The 26470-nt window shown below is 33.8% G+C and overlaps 4 protein-coding genes across 4 annotated transcripts; all 4 read left to right on the top strand.

Moving 5' to 3' along the window:
• The first annotated feature begins 1776 nt into the window (after nucleotides 1-1776).
• LOC123685117 (glycine receptor subunit alpha-2-like) lies at nucleotides 1777-11000 on the top strand. Its single transcript, XM_045624703.1, has 9 exons — nucleotides 1777-1956; nucleotides 5340-5426; nucleotides 5490-5634; nucleotides 5950-6176; nucleotides 6642-6724; nucleotides 6786-6920; nucleotides 6971-7071; nucleotides 8770-8930; nucleotides 9388-11000. The coding sequence occupies exons 1-9, from the start codon at nucleotides 1883-1885 to the stop codon at nucleotides 9680-9682; spliced, it is 1308 nt and encodes a 435-aa protein (XP_045480659.1). The 5' UTR covers nucleotides 1777-1882; the 3' UTR covers nucleotides 9683-11000.
• A 538-nt stretch (nucleotides 11001-11538) lies between these two features.
• Nucleotides 11539-15361, top strand: LOC123685116 (protein Smaug homolog 1). Its single transcript, XM_045624702.1, has 4 exons — nucleotides 11539-12975; nucleotides 13162-13357; nucleotides 13450-13647; nucleotides 14001-15361. The coding sequence occupies exons 1-4, from the start codon at nucleotides 11838-11840 to the stop codon at nucleotides 14185-14187; spliced, it is 1719 nt and encodes a 572-aa protein (XP_045480658.1). The 5' UTR covers nucleotides 11539-11837; the 3' UTR covers nucleotides 14188-15361.
• A 607-nt stretch (nucleotides 15362-15968) lies between these two features.
• LOC123685114 (uridine diphosphate glucose pyrophosphatase NUDT14-like) lies at nucleotides 15969-16932 on the top strand. Its single transcript, XM_045624699.1, has one exon. The coding sequence runs from the start codon at nucleotides 16256-16258 to the stop codon at nucleotides 16880-16882; it is 627 nt and encodes a 208-aa protein (XP_045480655.1). The 5' UTR covers nucleotides 15969-16255; the 3' UTR covers nucleotides 16883-16932.
• Nucleotides 16933-20464: 3532 nt separating this feature from the next.
• LOC123685115 (anti-sigma-I factor RsgI2-like) lies at nucleotides 20465-21960 on the top strand. Its single transcript, XM_045624701.1, has 2 exons — nucleotides 20465-20615; nucleotides 21315-21960. Exons 1-2 carry the CDS (start codon nucleotides 20604-20606, stop codon nucleotides 21834-21836), a joined length of 534 nt encoding a protein of 177 aa, XP_045480657.1. The 5' UTR covers nucleotides 20465-20603; the 3' UTR covers nucleotides 21837-21960.
• Nucleotides 21961-26470: the final 4510 nt, after the last annotated feature.

Here is a 26470-nt window from a genome sequence, read left to right as displayed (position 1 = left end):
GGGATGATTAACCCTGGCAACTTTCATATGGTTGGCAGATTTCTGTTATTCAGCACTACATCTCAGTAATTATTAGATATAGAGAAAATCTAAGGAAAGCACTGAGTAGGAATCAGAGGCTTTTGAGCTTCTATTGGAGATCAAAGAACGGTACATCAAATAGCTAGTTCCTCCTTGTTATTTCATCATTTCATTGTGCGCCAAATTTAAAACTTGATTGTGTAGCGCGAATACGAAATACAACCCAGTTGACATGAATACTCTTGAAAACGAGAAAATATTTCATTTTCAATAGAATTTCCGGCTCACAAGGTTTTTTGTAACTTTTTTTCAATAAACCTTCTCATTTTCGAAAAATCTTGAGAAAAATATAATTTAATGACATTTCGATGGAATTTTGTTGATGATATTTTAATTGTTGTTTCAATCATTTTTTCTTTCTAGAAAAAGAGATTTCAGACCTCTGCTTACTAGACATATCTTTTTCTATTTTTAAGGTTGTCGTCTTGTTTCGAAGGTTGACTATCATCATGATTATCTCATGACATATAAAGCGTGCCAAAAAATAACGCCTTGTTCGAAGAATTCTCGTACCCGCCGATTTTTATTTTAAAAAGCAAGTTACGCAATGCATTTTTTAATTTGATATTTCTAACCGCTCACAAATGTTTTTCTCGCCCATTCAGCATTATAACTAAAAGAAAAAATTGTCATGCCTTTTTTTCATCCAGACATTAGGTAGAAATAAACAATTTGTAATTGAAGAATACTGCAATCAGACCAAAATTCTTGTACAAGTACAAATAATTATCTGAAAATATCTTTCCACCCGTCGATTTCTATTTTCAAAATTAAGTAAATCCGTGCATTCCTGAAGTTGAAGCTAGGTTTATTCCCCTAGCCCCACCAAGTTTTTCTTCTTCTAGAAAAATATTGATTGTGAAAGGCATAGAATAGCCTTCCACAATCAAAATATTTTTCCAATAGAAGAAAAATTGGTGGGGGTTGAAACTTAAAAGAGTTATCTGACGAGAAACAGAAATGGCAGAAAAACTCAAGTTGCCTCGGCATCTAGTTTCTGAGATACAAGGGTGATTTAAAAAATCGGACTGTAGTGACTCTTTGGTAGATCGAGAGATGACGCCGCACGCTGCACAACTCTCGGAGAACGTCACTGTTTGGAATATAAACCCATCCATTCTACGTCACGCTCCGCTATGTATGTCGAGGTGTATATGGCAGGTACTACAGAATGGACACACTGATGATTCCATCATTAATCCCATAAATTTGATGGTTTAACCAAACTTCTACGTATCCAGGATCATTATAACTTTTACTATCTAAACTTTCTTTCTGTAACAGTCTTTTATTTTGTCGTATTTCACCAAGTTTTTACATTGAAGAAGTCAGTATTACTTGAGGTTCATCAGATTTTCCATTTTAAAACCAGAAATTTCAGGGTTTACCATCAATATTCACACTGGGTGCCACGTATGATGGTCTTGCAGATCTATTCATACAATGGATCCACAAACATACTTGGATGACCTAAGCCAATGTTTCTTTCACTGATAAGATTCAACATTTTGACTTGAATAAATCCTTGTTCAATTTTAAAACTCCCTGTCTGGTCATTGTGGCATAAATTCAATTTCTTGGGACTTTTCACTCGTCCACTTTAAAATGTATGTTCCAAAAGCTCAGGTCATGCGCAAGGACGTTATACCTACTAGAAAATATGCGCTTGGTCCCCGTAATACCCTTCACTTTTTTTCCCTCTTCAGTTCCGTTAGAAATTCAGAATGCAAAAGTTGAAATAATTGATGAGAAGATTTTCGGAAGGTCTTCTTGTATTCGATTGTTATCGCTATTCAGGAAAATGATGTTTTTACGAAGCAATTTCCTAACGTTGATACTCATCATTGTGTTCAGTTCATGCTTAGGAGATAATCCGTAAGTTTTTGAATTTTGAAGGATGTTAGTTGGTAGTTCGTGGACATAGTTCAATTATTATTCATTCAGCTTTTTTTAAAAATGAAACAATAATACCTACACTTGACAGTTGTGAATTCAATAAATGAATTCTTATTCGAAATTGAGACTAATTTTACAAAAATATAATTTGAGATATTTCTTCCCTTTGATTCGTGCAATAAATCAAAAAAAGTTTCAGTGAAAGTCTCCTAAGTCATAGGTCTTTGGATATTACACCAGATAAATACAATTTCTTCAAGTAATAGAGGCAGGATATCACGAAAAATGTATTTACAGAGTTTAAATGATTTATTTAGGTAAAATCTAAGACTGTGACAATATGTCTATGGGTAAACTAGAACAAGAGATTCTTATGAACTTAATTTTTAATATTTCATTGAAACAATTTCAAATTTCTGAATAAGCAGAACACTGCAGAAACTGAAAAAGCTTCTGTTTTTTTCGTTGTGCAGAAGTTACCACTAATTTTCCAATTTTCAATTTGTATAATAGTTGATAGTTATCAATCCATACCAGTTTTTTGATGCTGTTAATCACAATCACCAATCATAAGACCTTTTTTCATGAAATTTGGTACAAGAATCTTTTGTTTTACCGTACTGATATGTTGAATTGAATTGTTAAAGGATTATTCATAAGTTATTACAATTCAAATGTTTTTTCGTCTTTTTTCCTTATAAATATCTAATGTTTCATACTAATAGTAATAGTAATAATAATAATTATAATTCTGGAAATGTTATTTTCTTTTTCATTGAAGAAAATCGAACTGCGTAAAAATATTCATCATTCAGTTCAGATATGGAAAATGTTAATTTAGTTAGTTCTCTAAAAGATTCATCTTTGATATTCCAGGTGTAATCCAAAACAATTGTGAGAAGTACATTATTAGTCGGTTTCATATTCTCGATAAGTTTGCAGGATCTAGTAAGATCAAAAGGGTTGAAGCGTTGAATTATGAAAAAGCACGCACAACATAAGCCTACTCTTGTATCTAAGAATGGGGGCTCACAGTGACGGCTCGTCAATTCTAGAGATATAGAATCGAAATGTTGAAACTTATTCTGAATTATCAATATATTCATTCGGCTATATAAAATTTAAATTGTTCTGTGAACAAAATTATGCTATGCATATTAAACTAAGATTTTGATAAGTTTATAGATCATTCTGTGTGATCAGTATATTTTGTGGTTTATCGAAAACCATTCAGAACGATTTAATTGATTTAGTGACCAAAATTTTGAGGAAGAAATTCATAACGAAATTGAGAGTGTTTGTCCTGGGAAATGGACGAGACAGCAGATACCAGATGTTTTTCTCAGATGTCTGTAATTTTTCGCTTTTCAGAGAGATTTTGAGGTTTTTTGAAGTCCATAAAGGTCCAACCGCGAACAATATGTTTTCATATTTTGTTAGAGAATTTCGGTAATTTTAACATTGCAACAAAATTAGTAGGACAAACTTATTCAAGGCAGCTCTAATGCTAGGAAAATTAACGGTTTACAATCTCGAAACAAGACAAATGCTCCTCAACTTTTATTCATGCACCGTAATGCACATAAATTGAAGTTAGTTTCACATAATTCTACTGAAAAATTAATGATGTCGCGTGTTTTTTTCGAATCTTTTTTTTTATAATTTGTATATAGCTTTGGCCGTCCCACACCTAAAGGCACGAGCCGTCACTGGGGGCTCATTAAACTCCTTGTTGAGCTTTATTCAGTTATTGTCTCTACCTATAATACAAATGAACATAAGGGCGTCATGTCGAATTTCGTGATGTTTGATGCATAAATAAAATCCGTCATATCAAAAGTCAATAAGGTCTGTTATTATTGAGTGTAGTGAAAAGAAATCCATTATTCTTCCAACAGATTAGATATCTGCATCTCGCGTTGTATAAGTCCGATCGGGTTCCACTTAATGACGCCAGAAATATAAGGTTTCTTACTGCAAAAACTTCTCTGACGGTTTTGTGATTAGCTGACTCAGTTTAGTTTGAGCGCGCGTCAAAGATGGACTCTAGCAAAAGAAAGTACGCTACATTTTACAGTTTTTCTTCGATGAAGGCAAAAATGCAAGCCAGGCGGTTAAAAATGAGAAAAGTGTTTATGGTACTGATACTGAAACAGCCAATCATGCGCAATTTTGGTTTCGTCGATTCCATACCGGTAATGTCGATCTCAAAAGATGCATCACTAAAAGGCCAATCATGTAAGCACTGTTTCGATTGCCCAAGAGCTTAAGATTGCACAAAAAACCGTTTGGAACCATTTGCATAAGACTGGTCTCAAGAAGAAGCTCGATGTATGGGTACTACACGATTAAATACAGAAAAACCTTATGGACCGAATTTCCCCATCTGCGAATCGCAACGAAATCGACCCATTTTTGAAGCGGTTGGTTACCAGTGATGTAAAGTGGAACATTTACGACAACGTCAAGCGGAAACGGTCATGGTCAAAACGCGGTGAGCCGTCGGAAACGGTCGCTAAGTTAGGATTGACAGCCAGGAAGGTTTTGCTTTGTGTTTGGTGGGATTGGCATGAAATTACCTACTATGAGTTGATCCCCTACGGCACAACTGTCAACTCGAAACTGTACCGTCAACAAATGGACCGTCTGAGGTCTGAAGTAAACAATCGTCCAGAAGCGTCAAGCTTTGGCCAAAAAGAGAGGATTTGTGTTCCATCAGGACAACGTCAGGCCACACACTTCGATATAGTAACTCGCCAGAAGCTCTGAGAGCTTGGTTGGGAGTCTCTTATGCATCCACCTTATAGTCCGGACCTGGCACCAAGTTTTCCTTTTCCTGTCCATGGAGAACAATTTTGCTGGTGAAAAATTCGTTTCAATAAAGGATCGTGAAAATCGACTGTCTCAATTTTTCGCCAATAGGCTTCTATGAGAGAAGCATAACGATATTACCTTCAAAATAGCAACAAGTTATCGAACAAAACGGCGCATATTTGACCTAAATTGGATCATTCTAACTATGGTAATTGAAGCCTTGCTTTTCATGCAAAATAAATAGATTTCTTTTCACTACAATTTTTACTGAGAATGTTATAGTACCAGTATAATGAAGAAGGGAATTTTTAATTTCACGTCATATTCCAATTCTCTCTTATAGCTTAGAAACAGTTGAATTTATAAGGTTGCGGATTTCACTAAATTATTTCTCTCAAAAATCGAGCCATTAATTCTTTTCTAACTGAAAGGGATTCTGAGAATTCCTCACCAAATGACGAATTTGGGACAACCGATATAATTAGGAGTGTTTTTATGTCTACTGATACTTTACGCTTGAACTCAAGAAATAATGTATTTATTTACAGCCCCTGTCCACTCGATTACTATGCCGAGAAGGATTATAAGGAAACCCAAATAGAAAGAGAAAAAAATACAGACGAAGGCGAACCACAGTAAGTTAACTAAATATCCAACAAAATATAATTAATAAAGAACTTCTATCATGTTTTTTCCAGGACCGGCCTTACAATAAACGATATCATGCCTGAGGATCCAAATAACTATGACAAAATGAGACCTCCCAAAAAGAATGGTAACCCAACTACAGTATACTTTCATGTTACCGTTATGGGTTTGGACAGCATTGATGAAGGTTCAATGGTAAGTCTCATGCAGTGTTTATTAGGATAGGTTACAAGACAACGAAAGCGCCAAAAAAAGAAAAAAATGTTTGTTTTTATTGTTATCAATATCTTATAAATTAATATATCGAAAAGTCCAAGTGAAATAATTTTAATTAAATAACATTACTTTATATTAAATTCTATCCAGATGGCGACACAGATATACTATTCTTTATTCAGGAGAAAGTAGTCTCAAAATATTAAAATATTCAGAAGAAGCCAATCAAATTTTTTTCAGTTCAGCTTATTTCATAGAATACTTAACAAACTGTCTATAGTTTATTTTTTTCAGACCTACGCCGCCGATATCTTTTTTGCTCAAACTTGGAAGGATTACAGACTACGACTTCCTGAAAACATGACCACCGAATATAGATTGCTCGAGGTAGATTGGCTGAAGAATATGTGGAGGCCTGATTCTTACTTCAAAAATGCTAAATCAGTTACTTTTCAAACTATGACAATACCAAATCACTATATGTGGCTTTATAGGGATAAGACGATTCTTTACATGGTTAAGTACGTGCAACATTTATGAAAATATTTATAAATCACTCATTCACACATAGTTCACAACTTACAGTCGACAACTTAAAACAAACAGTTTCTAATTCAAAACTAAAAACTTGTTAGAAAAATCGAATTATTTGAGACCATATTTTCTATTCAGTCAAGGGCATTTTTGAATCAATTCGGAAATTCTGAAACCCTATAAATGCAAAAAAAAATCCTAAAAAATATTGCGAAATCACTAGCTCGCAATTTTGTTCAAGCTAATGGACCCTTGCCAATTGCTTGATAGAGAGGGCAAACATTATTTAGCTATTGAGGTTGAGCATTTGACTAACTAGATACATCTCAACCATTCTACATCTTTTGTAATAGATACTGCAAGTTAAACAAAGTTAAATCACCTCGACAATCTAAAATATTTTTGCTACTTCAATTATTCCAAATTTAATATTATGCAACCATATTTTGCAGGTTGACTCTGAGATTGTCATGTGCCATGAATTTCATGATATACCCACATGACACCCAAGAATGTAAACTACAAATGGAAAGTCGTGAGTAGAGTAAATTCGAATGAATCCTACTCCAAAGCAATATGGCAACTATTCCTTTCAGTTTCTCATACAACAGCAGATTTGATTTTCCAATGGGATCCTGATGTTCCACTTGTCGTTGATAAGAATATAGAATTACCACAGTTAGCACTTGTTGAAAACCATACAGCAGATTGCACACAAGTGTACTCAACAGGTAAAGAAAATCGAAAATCTCGAAACGATTCTTTGAGTTGGAATTTTCAGGTAATTTCACGTGCTTGGAGGTAGTTTTCCAATTGAAAAGACGTCTGGGGTATTATTTGTTCCATACATATATTCCAACATGTTTGATTGTTATCATGTCGGTGAGTATATGCTTATTTATTTATAATTATCATATTTGTTTCTGTTCTACACTGCTCAACAATTGATAGGGATCACTTACTTGTTCTAAATTTATTTCTGAAATATTCGCTCCAAGATTATAAATTTAGTCAGATATCAGAGTATTTTCAGTTGATAATATGGTTCACTTGAGAAAAGAATGAAAAAATGGAAAGTTTGAGAGAAAAAAAGACTTTATTAGGAACACTCAAAATTCTGTGTTTGAATAACATAAAAATTTTATGATGAAACCACAAGAAGGCTGAAGTTTCGGTTAAGCTAGTACCTAGTTGGTCCCCTACGAGCTCGTCTCAAGCATTCTACCCTATGAGGCATACTTTCGATCAAACGATTTATAAAATTTTGGGGCAAATTCGTCCAAATATCCCGTAAAGCGTTAGAAAGGTCCTCCAGGTTATTGATCGGTTGTTCTAAGGTTGACAATTGTCTAGACATCTCAGACCAGACATGTTCGATGCAATTCATGTCTGGAGAGCGAGCTGGCCAGTCCATCCTATCAATAGCATGAGTTTCTAGCGCTTCATTAACCAGACGACTACGGTGTGGACGGGCATTATCGTCAATTAAAATGAAATTCTCACCCACGGCAGCCGCAAACGGAACAATTATGGGTTCAATAATCATATCGTGATATTTCTGGCTGGTCATGGTGGTGTTCTGCAGAACAACCAACTCTGTGCGTTGGTTCAAACAAATGCCTCCCCATACACATATAGAACCTCCGCCAAAAGCTGTTGTGGGTACCATAAACTGTTCTGCATACCTTCGACCTCTTTCCCTCCAAGCAAGAATACGTCCATCGGAGTTGACCAAACGAAATCTAGACTCATCCGTAAATAAACATCGGCTCCAATCTTCAAGTGTCCAATTGCGGTGCTCCTCAGCCCATTGCCGTCGATGAACCCGGTGTTCCCTATTCAAACGGGGATGTTGTACCCTCCTACGTGCTCTCAAACCACGAACATGTAGTCGTCGTCTTAGAGTCTGGTTCGAAATTAGAACTCCTGTTGCAACTCTCAGTGATCTATTGAGCCGCGACGCCGGGTAAGTGGGATTTCTCCTTGCATTGAGGATCAAAAGACGATCTTGGGCAGCTGTTGTTCTGCGCTGCCGACCTCCCCCATGAACATAAGCTACTGAGTCGTTTTGGATGAACCTATTCCAAGCCCGACTCACGACACTTTGCGAAACATTCAACCGCCGGGACACTTCTCGCTGGGACAAACCTTCCTGTATCCACCGTATGATTTGGTCCAGTTGCACAGGAGCCAAACGTCTTCTCGGCATGACTGATAAGCTGATATTGTTCTCATTTCTTCAATTATTGTCACCTTATGTGTTTGAACGAGAGAAAAAACAGATTTAATAACAAATACCACATTGCTTTTCACTCCACCTGTAACAGCCTACAGATAATAATCGATTTTGTGAACAAGAGCCGATGAAGTGAGGAAGACTTTGATATAATCAACTCAAAACATCTTACTTTTTCCTTAGAGGACATATAATGTACAGATATTCACGAGATAACTTGAAAAAAATTCAAATGAAGAGAAGTTCATAAGTGATCCCTAGCAATTGTTGATCAGTGTATTTCAAATGTGTTTCCAAGCTATCATTTTATTATAAATGATTAAGAATATCTTACTTCATTGCAGTGGGTATCTTTTTGGATAAAACCAGAAGCTGCACCAGCTAGAGTTACACTAGGAGTTACATCTCTACTTACTCTTTCAACACAACATGCAAAGAGTCAAGCTGCTCTACCTCCAGTATCATATTTAAAAGCAGTGGATGCTTTCATGTCAGTGTGTACAATGTGAGTACCTATTCTTTTCACATATTCTGCTTTATTGAAATAACTTTTTTCGGCAACCGTCCGGGAAGTGCTCACTTCCCGGACGCTTTTTCTCTGAGAAAGTAGCATTTCCCGGCCTAGTCCGGAAAGTACGTACTTCCCGGACTAGGCCGGAAAAGAATCATAGAATCCATAGCAACCGAGATAACGGCTGACAGTTCATATGAAATTAGTTGTCAAAAATTTGCATGTTTTTTTATCGCAATCGCAATAAAATATTGAAAGCAGCAGCGATAGTGTTATTTTACATGGTTGCCGAAAAAATATTGTACGCAACACGCCCGAAAATGGTTTTTTTGGACTCAGACTTCCAGGACTCGCTTACGCGAGTCCTGGAATTTTGTCTATTTGTCCAAAAAAAACCTATTTTCCGGACTTGTTACGTAAATTACTATTTTAACCTCACTGAAATTTTCAGATTTGTTTTCATGGCACTGATGGAATACTGCTTGGTTAATATAGTCCTAGGTGACTCAGATCTTCCCAAACCGCCTCAACCTAATTCGAAAATAGAATCATTGATCGAAGGACCAACTACAAAGGAGAATTCCTTTCTTCTCAGTGGAAAACCCAAAGTTGCACCCACTGTTTCTCCTGCTCAAAGAGCCAGAAATCAAGCCATAAACATTGATCGATTTTCTAGGGTATTTTTTCCAGCGTTATTCGCTGTACTCAATGGGACGTACTGGATTATGTTCGCTGAGTATATATGAATTGATTGCGCCATGACATTTTTATTGTTGAAGTTGAATATATACATATGGTATCCATTTGAATTACGACCTAGAATAATCGTGTTCAATCAGTCTAAAGATAAATTAGGTAATTCGATATAGATTCAATAAACATGATTCTCAGTCAAATTTAATATAAACACGTATTTCATTATCACAATTGAAACATATAAAAAATTACGGACATTTGGGCCAATGATAGCTTGTTCCAGGACGCAAAAATATCATTCTAAATATTATATTTACTAATGCATCAAGTGAAAATCTATATACCTAATGTTTAACGAGCTATTTTAGTTTATAGTCAATCGAGTATTGTTAAAGTTTTTTAGAATAATTTTTCTGAAAGTATAAATTTTGCAATTTAGTAGCTATATCACACAAAAGTTGAAAATATCTATCAATTTAGTAGAAATCATGTTAATTCAATCTATATTTGTTCAATTAAACGTTTTCAGGATATCAGCCATATCCATTTGAAAGTACTTGGGGCTGTTACATTGACTAATTAATTCTAAACGACCGTATTTTGAAAATAACATGAAATTATTCTGACTATTCATGATTTCATTGTACGAAAAATGTGTAAAAACATCTATGATTAGTTTCGTCTAAGATATTGGGAAATATTAGTATTGACAACTACTCACTCTCGAAAAAATATAACAAAAGTGGTGACTAAGCCATAACCAGCCTTCTTCAATTTGAAGGAGATTCACATTCCTATTTCAGTCGATATCTCCATAATTTTTTTGGGTTCTCATCAAATTTCGCTACAATTCTATTATACAGCGCCACCTACACCGAATGAAAGGGAAATATCGGTAATCCTGCAACTTCGCGTCGCGTGAAATGTTTTGAACAAAATCTAATAAGTGGATACACAATATTTTCAGCCATCCCAGTTTTGCCCCTAAATAATAATAAATATTAATATGTATCTAAATGAGATGTCAAAGTCATTTGATAGATGTTTACCTATTGACAAAATTATTAGAAGCCTTATTATAAATCTTCATCTAAATTATTGATAGGAAAAAATACATATCTCACTTAATATTCAAGTTACTGTTTTTAAAAAGTTCTGTTCTAAATGAAAATATGTAGTTTCAATTTATTTTAATTTATAGCTGCTTAATTCTTCGTCCATTGATAAAATGCATACATAACAGAAGTTTGGTTGGAACATGAAGAAAGAGGAATTTCTTTTACCAACTTTTTCTCATGCTTACCGCAACGTCCAATCAAAAGATCAAATGAAAACAATAATATTTATGTTGTCCATTCCACATTGAAAGTTAATTACATTTCATGTAAATATATTGTATGTATATAAATAAAATTGAAATTCGTCGTTTATTTCTATATTAAAGTATACATTTAGTTACATGATTTTGTTCCAGAAGTGTAAACTTTGTGGGAGACAGTAGTTTCGAAGTTAAATTCGAAATCAAGTAAAATTTCATTCTCTCTATTTACACAAATCGAACTCTCAGAGTTCAATAAGTTGTAATTTTGTCACAGGAGCGGAAAATTCTGGTTGTCCAAATTTAGAGCAAATTTTCAAACTATGGTGGTGCCACCTGCGTAAGTTAGAGGAAGTTCCTTCAATCCCGAGCTTCTTTCTTTATTCTGAACTGTTTTTCATCCACTCCTGGACATAGATCTATCCCGAGCTAGCCTTCGTCTGAATTGTCTTAAAATAATTCAACAAGCGGAAACAACAGCATTTCCAGCATCACTTACCAAAACCATTAACCATTAATTATTTACGGATCATACCCAATGTCACCTGCTTTTGTCAGTATTGTCAAATGTCATCAAAAAACGAATTGTCAGTGTTGAAAGCAAATGTTTGGAGGAAGGGAAAAAAAGAGCAAGAACAATAAAAAACTGCCACTTAGAAGAAAAAATAATGTAATATTTGTTATCTGATTTTGTGAAACATATTTAGAATAATAAAGAATTGTAGAGAGATTCTTCATCTTATGGGTGATGAATAGGTAATATAATACTGACGTTTACAACTAACAACAGAATAGATGAATTTGTAAAGTGGATCACCAAATAAAACAAGAAAAGTTTCGAAAACCTTATACATGTTATATTTTATTCATTTCTTTCTAATATCAAAATGGAACACATTCAAATGAGAGACTTTTCCGAATTTTGTGAGCAATTACATGACATGAGACTCAAATTCCATAAATGGGATAGCTGTGAAAGAACTATTGCTCTGTACTATCTGATGGCTGGGTTGCCTTTTGCTAATGCAAGATTCTTACAACATGCCATCGAGGGTTGTATTGCTATAGTGAAGACACCTGAAGCTCAAATCCTGGAAAAGAATGCCAATGATGTAACTTATATTACCAGTATGCTTGCAGAACATCCCCAAAATGCTTTATCCCTTCTTCTTACTCATTTACCTCTACTTCAACCTGGAAATAAAGATACAGCATATTGTTATTTGGAAGCTATCAAAAAGGTTTTAACAGGATCTGTAACTCCACCCTATAAAATTCATAATGAGTGTGTGGAACTTATGTCTTATGTTTTTGTACATCCTGCATTTGACAAAAACGACAAAAAGAAATTTAAACATTTATTAAAGCAAGTCTTGAATAAAGTCAGTCCAGAAACCTTTGTTCATTCTCAAAGTAATGGAACCAATGAAGAAACTGTTAATCGAGAACCTATCCAAAATACATTGAGACAAAATAGAAGGTCTAATAGTCTGACTCCAGCTCAAACTAACTCATTTGATAATATTCAACAAAATCAAGTGTGGTCCTCTCAGGAAAATTTAACTCATCCTACACCAAAGCAGCGTAGTTATTCATTATCAAATGACAAACCATTAGTTATAAATGCGCCTCCAATTCAGGTTAGTAGTTCTGAAACAAGACTCCAGGATATTGACGGTATCAAAAATTATCCCGTTATGAAGAGTATAGTGTCATGGTTAAAAAGTCTAAGGTTACACAAATACAGTTGGATTTTCACCAATCTATCATATCATCAGATGTTGAACTTGGATGAAGCTACCCTTGAGGGTATAGGAATAACAAAAGGTGCTAGACATAAGTTACTCTTGAACCTAGGTAAACTGAAAGAACGACCTATTTTGATGAATGAACTAGAAACTGAAGTAATAAATGGAGGGGATTTAAATAATGCTTTGAAGAAGCTGAAGAATCTATTGCAGACCCCTCTACAAGTTTCAATAGAGGAAGATTTACCATCTAAATTTGTTAAAGTTATGGGAAAAAGTAAGTTTATCAACTAAATTGTTTTAATTTATAAAACTTTTGCCCCTGTGGGAATTGATATATCTTGCATATATAAATAATATAAAATTTCACTTAACAAAACTTGTAGGGTGAATAAGGTTTTTTCAAATATGTTACATTGTTTGGAATTGAGATATTTCCTTAGCTCATATTCATTTTTTGCAGTATTCACACAACTACTCATGTTGAGAAAGCCCACCGATGAAACATTGTCATTGTTCAGTACAATATGTGAGAGGGCTGATCTCTCAGATTCTTTCACAGATGAGCAAAAGCACAGGCTGGCAATGTGGCAAAACCAGCTGACTAAGGGACCAGGTCAAATACCGTTCTCCATGCAATATGGGGGCGTTTCCCAAAAGTGAGTATCTTCTAATCTAAATGTTTGTATGGCTCACTACACAATTTTCCCCCAAGACACAATGACTAAGTAATTTTTTTGTATTTCTTCAGACCTCTCCACTGTCAGCCTGTTAACTTATCAGTAGCCAAATCTACATTTCATCAGGCAGATTATGCTAAAAAAAGCTCATCTTTTCCTAACGTTCAAGTAACACCAATGCATACTGGGCATCGTCATTCCATTGGTAGTGTTACTTTGCAGAATCACTTGGCAAACTTTCCCTCACAAAATCCATGGCACCATGAAAGGTAGGTTTTTTTAATTAATGCTGCAAGTTAAGGTTAATAATTGATTTGACAATCAAATTAATCAAATGAATTGATTAATTTGATTCAGAGGGGTGGGTTTACTAGGAAAGAGTTTTTTTAATACTACAGGAAAATGTATACACAATGTAAGAATAGGAAAACAACTATTTTCATCATAGCACATCTTTATTTTTATCTATTCAAGGTTCAGTAGATTATCCTTTTCAAATTTCATTTTGTGTCCACCTGAAATCATTCATTACATGACAAAATTCAACTTAAAAGATAATTATTTCAATCATGAAAGAAATATTCTTGATAGAAGGATATATAAGAAATATTTATGTTTACAGTCAGATGATGACGGTTCAACGTGAGAAGAATATTAATTACATAGAAGCTCCACAACATCAAGTTCGTTTTCAGAATGTAGAGGAAAATGAAGTTCGAAGAAAGCAGCAAATTCTTAAAAACCTGGACATTGAAAGTAGTCTAGAGTCACTTTGCCTCCAAATGATGGAACATGCCTTAGGGCCTTGAAAATGTGAAGGAATTATATAAATATCTTATTCACATTGGTTCCATTTAATGAATGAAAGAAATTAATATTACAGAACGGAATCCTTTCAGAAAAATCACATTTGAAAGTGCTGCTTTTCAAGATTACTTATCACCCTTTCATTACACATTCAGATATTTGGGGTGAATAGAAATGAATATTATAACTATTGAATTTCCAGTCAAATCCTCAATCTGAAGGTGTTACAAAAGTTCTCTTGGGTTTTATCTTTTATCACAGCACAAAGTGATTTTTCAAGCAGGGATTCCTCGAATTCTTTTTGTTTTATTCAAGAAATACATGTGACAATGGCTGATTTCAGCTTAAGTGATTCAATGGTACTGACTTATAGGATGAGTCTGGAATGATATCCTAGATAATTATTGTAATAACGCCCAGTGAGAAACTTGAATGTGTAATGTTTTAATCTGTTTTTTCAATTAGTTTGATACAGTGCATAGCATTGATCGTTTTCTAACTGAGAAATTTGTTGTAAATGAGATATTCTAGAACTCAAACTGATTAGAGTAAATTTATATTTTTATATTCACTTAAGACATCGAATGTTAATAAACAAATTTTATCCTTTCTTGATAAATTTGAATTAATCATGTGAATGATTTCATTTTTACAATAATTTTTATTTTGTGAGTTATAATTCAATTCAAATGTTCAAACAAAGTAAAATGCTAAAAAAAATTCATTTAATTAATGAATTTCCCCATGAATTATTTCATGTATCTCAACCTAAACAAATATGAAGACTTTAAGTCTCATACTGGACGTTCACTTATTTACTTAAATTCAAAATAACTGCTGGCAGATATTTTACTTTATTTTCTGTGACACATTTTAACATAAGTATAGATTTTATATTATATCTTGAAATTTATTTATAGCATTTAATATCTGTACTGTTTGCTTTAATTTTCAGACTGGATTTTTATAAATGTCACCCGTATTAAAAATTCCTTTTGTAGTAGTTGTTTTAAGACGATAACATTTTAGCTCCCATAGTCTACAAAATTAAATTTGAAATTATGTTGTGTACTTGTGGATGTTTTTTGATCGTCTCTGTGTGATAATATTTCGTCCTTTGACGAAAACTGATGTTAAAAGACTGATATATGAATAAATTGGTATATATACTTCGCTTTTGTGAGTTTTTATTTGACATTATCCCAATTGAGTTATTATATTTTCATAAAAATGAAATGGTGTATTACCCCTTCGAGTATGACTGAACCCTCTCCCTGAAGAAAAAAGAGAAATCAAAACGAATTTTTGACAACCCCCTTGATGTTGAAATTCACTTCTTTCGTTCATCATTATAGACTATAGTTGAAATGAGTATGGAGAATGAGGAAAACCAAAGAGTTGAATTGAAAATAAAAATGAAATTCATTATTCCTGTAGAGTACGGAAAATATTTCACCTTCTGGTATATTTTTTCTATTTAGAGGATATTCAAAATACTAATTCCAAAGAATAAAAAGCTTTTTTTTGTTATTAACCACTTTTCCTCGATATTGTAAAGAATGTATGTGGAGTTTAGTTGATTATACCCATTTACAAGTGTTTTGTTTACAGATGGAGCTACTTGAATCTCGGATTAATATAAATATACTTCTGTTTTTTTGGCATAGTTCTGCAAATAATAATGAAAATTTATTTATTCTTATAGGGAAAATAGCCCTATTTAATATTTTTACTTAGAGGGCAAAAGAAGAGTAAGTTGAAACCATAGACTATCTGTTAAAAACGTAAATATTCATGCGATTGCGGAACTTGCACATTTTAGGCATTTTAGCGCATATTTAACAATTTCTCTATCCGAAAGTTGTACGTAGTACGAAACTGTACCTTTATCTGTTATTTATTTGTATATACTGATAATATTGAGACTTTGCTAATTTGCTTTGCTCTTAAATGACTTAGGTTATTTCTCTAGGCGTATTATCTACATTCACTTTACCAACAAGTTAAAATAATCGTAGTACAAGTAAGGTTTACAGTTTTGAGATAATCTAATTTCAATCACGAAACGTCATGTCGCACATAAGTAAAGTCGAAATAAAGCCCTACGAAGAATCCATCTACTTGAAACCTTTCAGGATGTCGTTTGTCGAAAATGGAGTGCAGAGGAACTGGGACTTGATTGAAGTACATGACAGTGTTGCAATTATAATCTACAATATTTCTCGAAATGTTTTAGTTTTGGTGAAGCAATTCAGACCTGCCGTTTACTATAATCAAATACCGTTGAATGAAAGAAAAGGGCAAATAGATACAACAAAATATACATCTGCTTTGGGTATGAGTCTTGAGCTTTGTGCAGGTATCATCGACAAGGAATTGTCAACTGTAGAAATTGCAAAAGAAGAAATTCTTGAAGAAACAGGATATTCAGTTTCCTGTGATCAAATTGAATTTGTTAGTTCTTATGCATCTGGTGTAGGTACAAGCAGTAGTCTTCAAACCCTATATTATTGTGAAGTGAAAGATGATATGAAAGTGGAACAAGGTGGTGGTGTTGATGATGAGTTCATCGAAATTGTTGAAATGACAATTCCAGAAATAAGAAAATATATTTCAGGAACAAATATTATGAGTCCACCAAGTTTCTTGTTTGGAATATATTGGTTCTTGGTGAATAAAGCAAAATCAGAGGTTTGATTCATGCAGACGTACGAAAGAAATGTATCCAATAAATAATTTTGAATCAATAGATTTTTGATTCCCAAAATTTGGATTTGGTTTTTCATGGAATACCTTTCAAAAAATATGATTTAAAGTTATTGCTGAGCACTATATTGCTGTTGTGTGAAATGAGTAGTAGTAGTAGTAAGAGATCTTTGTTGCTCATAAACAAACAAATGACCATTGACCTAAGGTCATTCAGCCTGTGAAATGATTTGTTGATAGTTGAACTAGAAAATAATGTTTCTCATCTCGCTCTCAATGAATTTTTGTAATCATTGATTTTATTTGACTTATGGTTAAGGAAGATATAATATCAGAAAAAATTATATGCAGGAAAGAGGAATAATTCATGAATATTGTCGAAGAAAACTTGGACCATAATAGCTCTGCAATACATATTAAATCAATGAATTTTTGAAGATCATTTAAAAATTACTGAGGTACAGAAAAAATACAAATTGTATTTTAATAAATTCACCATATTTCACCACTGTATTTCAAAGTATTTTATTATTATACGCCATAGGGTAATAAACATATGTTTATTGTTTATTTCTCAGACAAAGACTAACCTTTATCAGAGTTAGCCACCGATTTTAGGTTAAGGCTGGCCGTTCTACAAAACAGAAAAGAAGAAAAAGAAAACCCTGGTTATATTATTACAGATTAGTGTTTGATATTATTATTAAATAAAAAAAAAACGGCCGTTTCAGCACATAATACAATAAAGCATAAACAAAAATTATAGATTTCAGAAAAACATATTTCACTTTTATTGAATAACAGCAAGAGATTTATTGTTAATATTCTCTAGAGGAACTAGGCCTTTTCGTTCGAGAGTTAACTTGTTCATTGCCTGATGAAGGGATATAATTTTTGCATACATTCATCATTGATGAATCGAATCTTATCGTTTGAGACCATTCCCGGCTCAAAATATGAAAATTACAAAACAAATTACGAAATGAAATAACGCTGTGTTCATGGAGGGATCGCTAAAATATGATTAAGCACGGAGAGAATTATTTTTATTTTAGATTTTCTCCCAAAGTGAATGACCTTTCTCAACCCAATGGTATTGCAATGAAATGTTGTAATGGGATATTATAAACGAAAATGCTGCTTAGGGAACCTGTCTTCTTTCTTATTGTCGAGACTTCTTTTTATGGGGAAACACTCCTTTTGAACAATGTCATCTTCTATCCCTACCAGCTTGTTGGATTATAATCTTCGAAAATATATTAATTTATGTAAACATCCGACTTCTCTAATAGTCGCCTGAATAATGTTTATAAATCTCAATATTAATGTTAATCACTTTCACTCAAGCAAGTCATAGAAAAAACATGAAATGAAATCGATAATAACATTCACGGTATCAATTCAGAATTTTTTCAGTTTTTCAAATTTTTCAATGAATATTTTAACTATCTCCTTATGCACGAGAAATAGCAATAAATACTCGGCGTTCTGGTTAAAAAAGTTGTAGAACCAAAATACGAAAAATATCCATTCCCACTTTTCAATTTAAGAGTTTAGACTGCTAGTATTCTAACTTATTGCAAAAAAACTGCGGAACAAATATGTTCTCGTCAGTTTGGACTGGCAACACTTACTCATTTATCTCGGTTACCTATTCGTTTCTAATTTATAATCCATTAGGTTCCTTTTCATTATTACAATCTCGCGAGATATCAAGGTCATTGTGCTCTGTGGTGTTTTTTCATTCATATCATATTTTTAGATCGAATAGTTTTTCATCCAAGAATTGAATAAAATTAGTGCGCCCTTTTCTATATAGAGTTTTTCTCGAAAATTTCAGAGCTAATATTTTACTCAATAATTCTCGTTCCTAACCAAAAATAACACATTTTTTCTTAAAAATTCGATCAGTACGTCAACATAGTCACCTCCAAGAGTGATGAATGTACTTCAACGCTCCTCTTGCTTTTCAATGCATTTGCTGTAGAAAGTAAATAGGCGTACAACTTTGCTTTCAACATTTTTCTTCCGAAATTCGAGGCTTTATTGTAAAAAACTGGTTATACATTTATGATTCCATTTATGATTATTGTCCATCGCTGGTCACTACTTTCTCCCATCTTTCGGGCAGTGTACAAATCCCGCGTTGAAAAAACTGGTTATCCTTTGAAGCGATCCACGAATCCATCCAATTTTTTACTTCTTCATAAGACCGGAAGTGCTGGTCAGCCAGGCCGTGTGCCATTGATCGATACAAGTGATAGTCCAAGGGAGCAACGTCTGGAGAATACGGCGGGTGTGGTAGGTCTTCCCATTTCAACATTTCCAAGTATGTCTTGACCACTTTCGCAACATGGGGTCTAGCATTGTCATGCTGTAAAATCACAATGTCTCTCGTTGTATTGCGACCGTTTGCCCTTCAATCCTCGGCTCAAACGCATTAATTGCGTTCGATAACGTTGAATAGCATGACCGGGATGTCCCCATGATTTTCTGCGCTTGGGATTTGTAATGAACCCATTCTTCGTCTCCAGTAACAATGCGATGCAGAATTCCCTTCCGTCTTTACCTTGCAAGCAGCTGTTCACAAGCAAACAAACGCCGTTTAACATCTCTTGGATTCAACTCGTACGGCACCCAATTGTTGAATTCGTAATTTTTTTCTTTATCACCTCATAAGGAAAAGACATATGGTGTCCATAAGAAAAAAAATAACTATCCTGTCTCTGAAACAATGAAAAACAAAAAAAAATCTTACTACACCATTAGAATCTCTATATTGGATAATGACTACAAACCGAATTTCGTGAAGAAACAAATGAGTTATGCAGAAAAAAAGAATATCTCGATTTTCTGTTTTTAGAGATATCTTGGGAACCATTGGAGATATTTTGGATCTGTTAACACCAACACACTAATCCCTAAATAACGCAACTTTTTTGTGATTTAAGCCATCCTCTATCTCTTATGGTTTTCGATATCCCTGTATAGTGCCCCTCTAAATAGTTCTAAAAAAAATCTCTTGTAATTAATCCTTAGGAAAACTGAAATTATTACAAAAAATCAGTTAATAAGCTGTGATGAATACATTGATTATGAATTTTGTTACTTACTTACCAAATCTGTAGCGAAGATTGATAGAGATCAGACAAACTAGTAAGTAAAATTCCACAAAAAAGTAGGACTACAAGAAACACCCTGCATCCTGCATCTCGAAAACAAAGCGTTTGCGTTAAATTGTGCTTCCAACAACCTTAAACACATCACAAAAAATGATTTTCAAAATATCCATTTTTACTCCCTCCAAAATGAGATCCTTGTCTGGGGTGGACCACCCTGTCTAGTTCTTAGTATTTGTAGGTTCAAAATGAGGGATGACCCCATCAAGAAAACCCCATTTCCTCATTCTTGTTCCATCCCAATTGCACTCTAATTCATATCCTCCATTCTGAATTTTTTTTTTTCATCAAAACTAACAACATCCGTAACTAATTGCCGTTGCATTGCAGATTACAGATTGTCCTTTCTAGTAAAAAGCACTTCCTGCGCTCTGCTTCGGGGGTCACACCTATCGCGGGCCAAGATATGTGAGTAGAGATGAAGGTGAAAGTCTTTCTCATTGTCTTCAATTATATAAACCCCTCCGAGACCATTCTGAAGTCAGTTCAGTTCGCAGAAACATCTGAGCATCTTGCCTATCAATCTATACACGATGAAATTATTCGTAAGTATATTTGCAACAAATATCAGCGAGAATCCTCCCTTCCGGTATACAGTCTCATCTCAAAAGATCCCTCAAGATAACACTTCAATCCATAAGTCCGAAGCCTAATCAGCAAAAACACATTTTTCCTCGAAAATTCGACTTTGTTCTAATATTTCAATACCTTTTCTTTAGAAAGATTCGTCTTTGTAATCGAAAGGGCTTCAACCTCGGCAATCACTTCTTCATTCGTGCCTAATTATTTACCTTGAGCACCTTTTGATCCTTGTTGTCGATGAAACAGAGTCTGAATATCACTCATCAAGCCATTGCATATCTTGAACAGTATTTTTTCACTTCCAAAAACAGTGACTTATCATTACACAAAACTGGTTTCGATGTATTCCAAACTTGGTACTACTAGGACCAGGACTTCGTAAGTAAATTATAGCTTCATCATTATACCAAATCTTCTTTTTGAAATAGGTATTTGGAGCCTTTTCCCAATCAGTTAGTCCAATACTTATTCCAGTTACTTCATTTTGAAACCTTCCAAATCATTTTTGCTTTACTAAAAACGTCTTGTAACTTATGGAATGCCTAATTCGTATTTTTATAACTCGTCACAACTTCTTTATTTGTTGATGGTATAGCTAGGCCCGTTTGATTGAAGATTAACCATCAGAGGAATTGCCGGCTAACCCTTTTGGTTCTTTGCAGGTATGCATAGCTGTCCTTTCTGTCCTAGCAACAGTAAATGCCGGTTTTTCTGGTAGTTACGGTGGCGGTCAAGAAGAAGGAAGCTATCAAAGTCAACAGTCTGGTTACGGCGGTGGTTACGGTGGTGGTTACGAAGAGCACGATCCTGGACATCATGTTCACCATACGGTGGAAATCACCAAGCCAGTTCCAGTACCAGTCTATCAGCATGTCAGTGTACCAATTCCTCACTCAGTTCCAATCCCAGTGCCCAAACCTGTTGCTGTTCCTGTTCCACAGCCTTACCCCGTCCATGTACATGTTCCTCAACCCGTTGCTGTACCTGTCATCAAGACCATCACAATCCCAGTCGAGAAACCTGTACCTTACAAGGTAGAGAAGGAAGTACACTTCCACGTAGAGAAGCCAGTTCCTGTTAAGGTTGAGAAGCATGTGCAGATCCCAATCCCTAAACCAGTTCCAGTTAAGGTGCCAGTTTACAAAGTGATCTACCATCACAGCAAATCCCACCATCATCACTGAGGATATACCAGAAGACTGTTTTCATCTTAGATGCTTGTCATTTTAATTTATCTTGTTTCTTCTCTTGTTATTTGTTGTGACTTTCTCTTGTTGCTTATTGTTTAAGTATATTAATTTAAATGATTTAAAAAGTTGTTTTAATCGAATACGTCCTGGTTTGAAACTCGTTTGAAGTTGAAAGTATCATCAATTGAGTCGAGGACATTGCTCCTCTATAGCTGTTCTAAAAAAGCCTTTTTTCTCTCAATCGTTATATCATTATCATAATGAGCAAAAAAGAAGAATTTAGTTGTTCTCGAAACATGATATTTGAAGCAGACTACAGTCAACAATAGGTACCTACTCAATTTCTTCTTGGGTACTATTTCAGCTCTTATTTTACTGCTTGAACCTTAAAAAATTTCACAATTGTAGAATCACAATTGGAGTGATTTGAAACTATTCATTATTATTATTATTTTGATTCTTTGACCTCTCGTTTTTCAAATTGATCAATCTATAATTTCGTGACAAAGTCAAAAATAACACTTGAAGCTTCGTGCAAAATTTCGTGATATTCTTCAACCAGAACCATATTAAATTCAAGAAGAATATCGAAAAAATTCCTCAATATTTTCGTGACCACAGAACCGATAAAGTTGAGATTTTGGGTGTTTATATTGAATAAGTGAATAACAATTTCAAGCCATTTGCAAATTATTGGGCTGCTCACATTATTGGAAATATAAAAAATTCAAGATAATATTGGAAAAGTTATATTAATGATTCGATCAAATCGAGATTTTGATAATATCCAAACAGAATAGCTGAAAAAAGAGTCTAATAATTCCGGAACAATAAAACAATTCTAAACTTTATGGAAAATTTTATGTTGACCACGTCGTCACAATTATAGGAAATTCAAGAAGAAAATTGAAAATAAAATAAATAAAATAAATAAAATTTCCTTGATAACAGATACATCACATCTTTGGAGAAAATGACTTATTCTTTCTGAATTTTTTTGCAAGGAGAGTCGAAGAAATACCAAGATGCGAAAAATATATACTTGAGAAAAACGGAATCCTGGTAGGATGTTGAGTTTAGAAAAAAAGTTGAAGCATTTATTGAATAAAAAAGAAAATTTAATTACAAAGATTGAATTATTCCGAAATAGAAAATTTGAATACAGAAAAAATCGATCCTTTCAAGTATGCATTTGTGTTGATATTTTCTCGTTTTTTCACAAAAAATTGTTCCAAAATTGTGATAAATGCTGAAAGAACTTATAACGAAATACTCTGTTTTTATGGCATGCCCCTTTGCAGGGTGACTGAGTCAGTTTTGGAGTTAAATTATACAGAACTGTATATATTTACTTTTGGAATTGCGATTCATTTGACCTTCATTCAAGAAATTTTATAGCAAAACATGTATATTTTCTATGAGGTCCTGTTGTATATAGAACAGTTTCGTAATTAGGTATAGAGAAAAGATAGATAACTTTACAATAGCCTAGTGGAATTAATTGAACAATGAAGATATGCTTTTAGTCTGTTTAATATTCATGTGATATAATATTTTATTAGAAGCTGAGATTAATGTTTCCCTTCTCTTTTCTTCTTGTTATATTATATCATAGTGAACTCTGTCAGAAAAATCGAAATAGAAAACTCTATCCTCTGATGACAGAGACCAGAAACTTGGATTTTGGTTATTTTTATTATGGGGAAGTTATGGAATCTATATTTTTGGATTGAAATCTACAGTATGAGAGGGGTTATTGTTTTTTCTGGTATTATAGGAATGTACTAAATATCTCAACTGTTTTCTCGCGGCTCTATTTGTGTGCATAAAAGTGGCTTTCCATAATAAATATACCAGGTAGGGCCAATAAACCTATTTTTTTTAACAACCATCAAAACAAGATCTATAATTGAGATTATTTAATATCCTAATTGCCTTTCTCTGTCAACGTCAAATTCCATGTACCTTCGCACTATTGCCCACAATGAAATATCATACGTTAGAGCCTTAGACTCTAAGTTCCAAGCTCTCTCCAAAGCTCTCATCTGCATTTGCATATCTAAACATGAGCTGGATCATCTGATGATACATTAATTGTTGAATCAGTCATGAACAGAATGCAGCCTATTTTCCCAAATATTCTGGAAGGTCATTGAAATAAATTGAAAAAAATGGAGGACCCATAACGGATTCTTGACGAACTCCCATTTGAACGTAGAGCTTTCGCGAAGAACTGCGATCGTAATAGATACTGCGACCACTAAAATATTCATAATTACTAAAAATAAAAGAATGTTGAAAGCTTCTTACTTCCTGATTGTATAACATGCAATCGAATCAAAGAAAACAATAACAGTCGAAAAAATTATATTACCAATTGTTGAATACTTCGTTTTCTTATTGACTTCCATAGCCTCGAGAGAATTCTAATAATTTTCAGGATCCGGTAATTTCGCTATAAAACATATTAATCTTTATAAGAAAACAATAATACCTGATGGTAGAAATGGATGACATTCCTAAAACCATGCGATCGTCCATTCTATAACGATGTTCAGTTTGCCGGAAGTTATTATGAATGGAATTCGAAATGACGAAGAAACTGAAAAAAAATTCATGCCTGCTCTTCAAGAACATGATAAAGCTGTTGCAAACTGCCATTTCTCCATTTAATGAGACTGACCAGTGAAAGTAAATCGTAGCAATAAATAATTCGATTTATGTTAGATAGTATCTCTCCTTTCTGAATTCTACAATGTCATCGACCATTCTGATTCATTTATTTCTTGACCTTTTACGTGTTAATGAAAGCGTTAGCATCAAAACTTCCCAAGCTATCAATTCTGAAGTAAAAGTCTTATGAATATTTAGCCCGTATTCATAAAATTATATATTTTGGTTAATATTGCTTCCGACAGGAAGATGACCACATGGGAAATTGTTATTAATGTATTCAGTATCAAGATGAGTAGCTGTCGGCTTTTCCTTGTTCTGTCTAAGGTATAATGACCGCAATTGTTGAGAAATAAGTCTCACGATTTATCTAGTAGGTACTATGATAACTAAAGTGGTCCAGATGGATCCACAAATATTTATATGGTTTCGATAGAAAAAAGAAACGAAATGAAGGAAGAATGGACGTGAACTCAGGAGCATTTGAGCGTTCGTTCATTGATGCGTCAATTGCGGGTTAGGTGACCACATAACTGTACATATATTGGTATAGGGTGTCCCAAATTCGATGCTCACTGAAAGCATCTTGAGAACTATAAGACTTAGATAACAAGGACTCTCTTTTTTCGAAATAATAAGATATCAGAAAGCCAATCATTGATATCTTGATTCGTTATCGAGTTACAGGGCCTTTCTGAAAAATATTCTTTTTCAAATATTTCGCTATACAGGGTGATTCACCGCGATGGTCTATTAGACATTTATGGAAAACTAATCATAATTTTGTGTTGGAATTTTGTATATTGTGGTTCGAGACAACGATCTTTCCCCCTAAAATAATTTCAGACCTCTACAGCTTCCGGTTATACTGGAAACAGACTACTTCTTTCTTATTTCAAATGGCTCACCCAGTATATTATTGCATAGTTAGATAGCTTATTTGATGACAATTTCAGCAATATGCCATACCTTGGGTATACACTCAACGGTTTATGAGATTTTTATGAAAAAAAAAATGGTTGCGACGAGGACTCGCGTTTTTTCAAATGAAGGATATGCTCTGCTCATACTCTATTAGTATAAGGTTCTACTCGGAATATTATGAATGCGAGCTGAAGGATTTCCTTTATATCCTGCAAGTATAAGCATAACCTTTTTTTTATGAATACGGCCCATTATTTCTGCAGAAATAACGATTTCTTCCGTAGAATCATAAGAGCGTTTGCATTTCAGACCAAAATGTACAGGGTGTTTATTTCGAACAACTCAAATTCATCAAAATACAAGATTTTCGAATTACAACCTATATTTTCTATTTTTTCAGTCAATTCTACGTATAATTACTTGAGCAAACCCTATACCCAAAATGACAACTTTAATTATCGAGAGATAGCTTGAACGAAGAAAATAACGCAATTTCTTGAGTAATCTGTGACTTTCGGAAAACTCATACTATATTCCTGTTAGTACCAAGCTTCAAAAGACGAGTTTCAAAATCATAGAGTCTGGATCGAGATATTGAAGGTTAAGTGACGTTACATTTGTTGTTGTTTAAAAAAATGGAGAAAACGAGTTTCGTGTATTGATAAAAACAGTTTTTTGATAAGAAAAAAGTATTATTCAGATTCTTGTTGTTCATCTGCAACAACGGTTTTTGCTCTAATGAAGAAATGATTGAAGCCTAAAGCAGAATGAATAGGTATTGCCGCAGAAAATGAATTGAAAAATATAGGAGCTTTGGAGTACATGTAGATATCTTCAAGGTGTTTTCAATGTGTTTTTTTCTGATTAAGCTTGGGACCAATTTTTATTCGATTTTTATTTTTTTTTATAAAAATATTAAAATCGAAAGGACTTACCTATTCCTTATGGATGTATCACTCCTGATCTTCTATTTCTACATTCAAGGATTCTCGATAGGATTTTTCAATTCTTTGATTACTTTATCATTTTTT

Source organism: Harmonia axyridis, chromosome 7 (genome assembly GCF_914767665.1).
Source record: "Harmonia axyridis chromosome 7, icHarAxyr1.1, whole genome shotgun sequence".
In the NCBI taxonomy this organism is placed as follows: domain Eukaryota; kingdom Metazoa; phylum Arthropoda; class Insecta; order Coleoptera; family Coccinellidae; genus Harmonia; species Harmonia axyridis.
This window is presented reverse-complemented; position numbering and strand designations above follow the sequence as displayed.

Excerpts from the sequence above, each read along its gene's own strand:
- LOC123685116 (XM_045624702.1), top strand. The coding sequence starts at position 11,838 with ATGGAACACATTCAAATGAGAGACTTTTCCGAATTTTGTGAGCAATTA. Across the intron at positions 12,976-13,161 it reads TGTTAAAGTTATGGGAAAAA|TATTCACACAACTACTCATG; the intron begins GTAAGTTTATCA and ends CATTTTTTGCAG. Across the intron at positions 13,648-14,000 it reads AATCCATGGCACCATGAAAG|TCAGATGATGACGGTTCAAC; the intron begins GTAGGTTTTTTT and ends TTATGTTTACAG.
- LOC123685117 (XM_045624703.1), top strand. The coding sequence starts at position 1,883 with ATGATGTTTTTACGAAGCAATTTCCTAACGTTGATACTCATCATTGTG. Across the intron at positions 5,427-5,489 it reads ACAGACGAAGGCGAACCACA|GACCGGCCTTACAATAAACG; the intron begins GTAAGTTAACTA and ends TGTTTTTTCCAG. Across the intron at positions 8,931-9,387 it reads TTCATGTCAGTGTGTACAAT|ATTTGTTTTCATGGCACTGA; the intron begins GTGAGTACCTAT and ends TGAAATTTTCAG.
- LOC123685114 (XM_045624699.1), top strand. The coding sequence starts at position 16,256 with ATGTCGCACATAAGTAAAGTCGAAATAAAGCCCTACGAAGAATCCATC.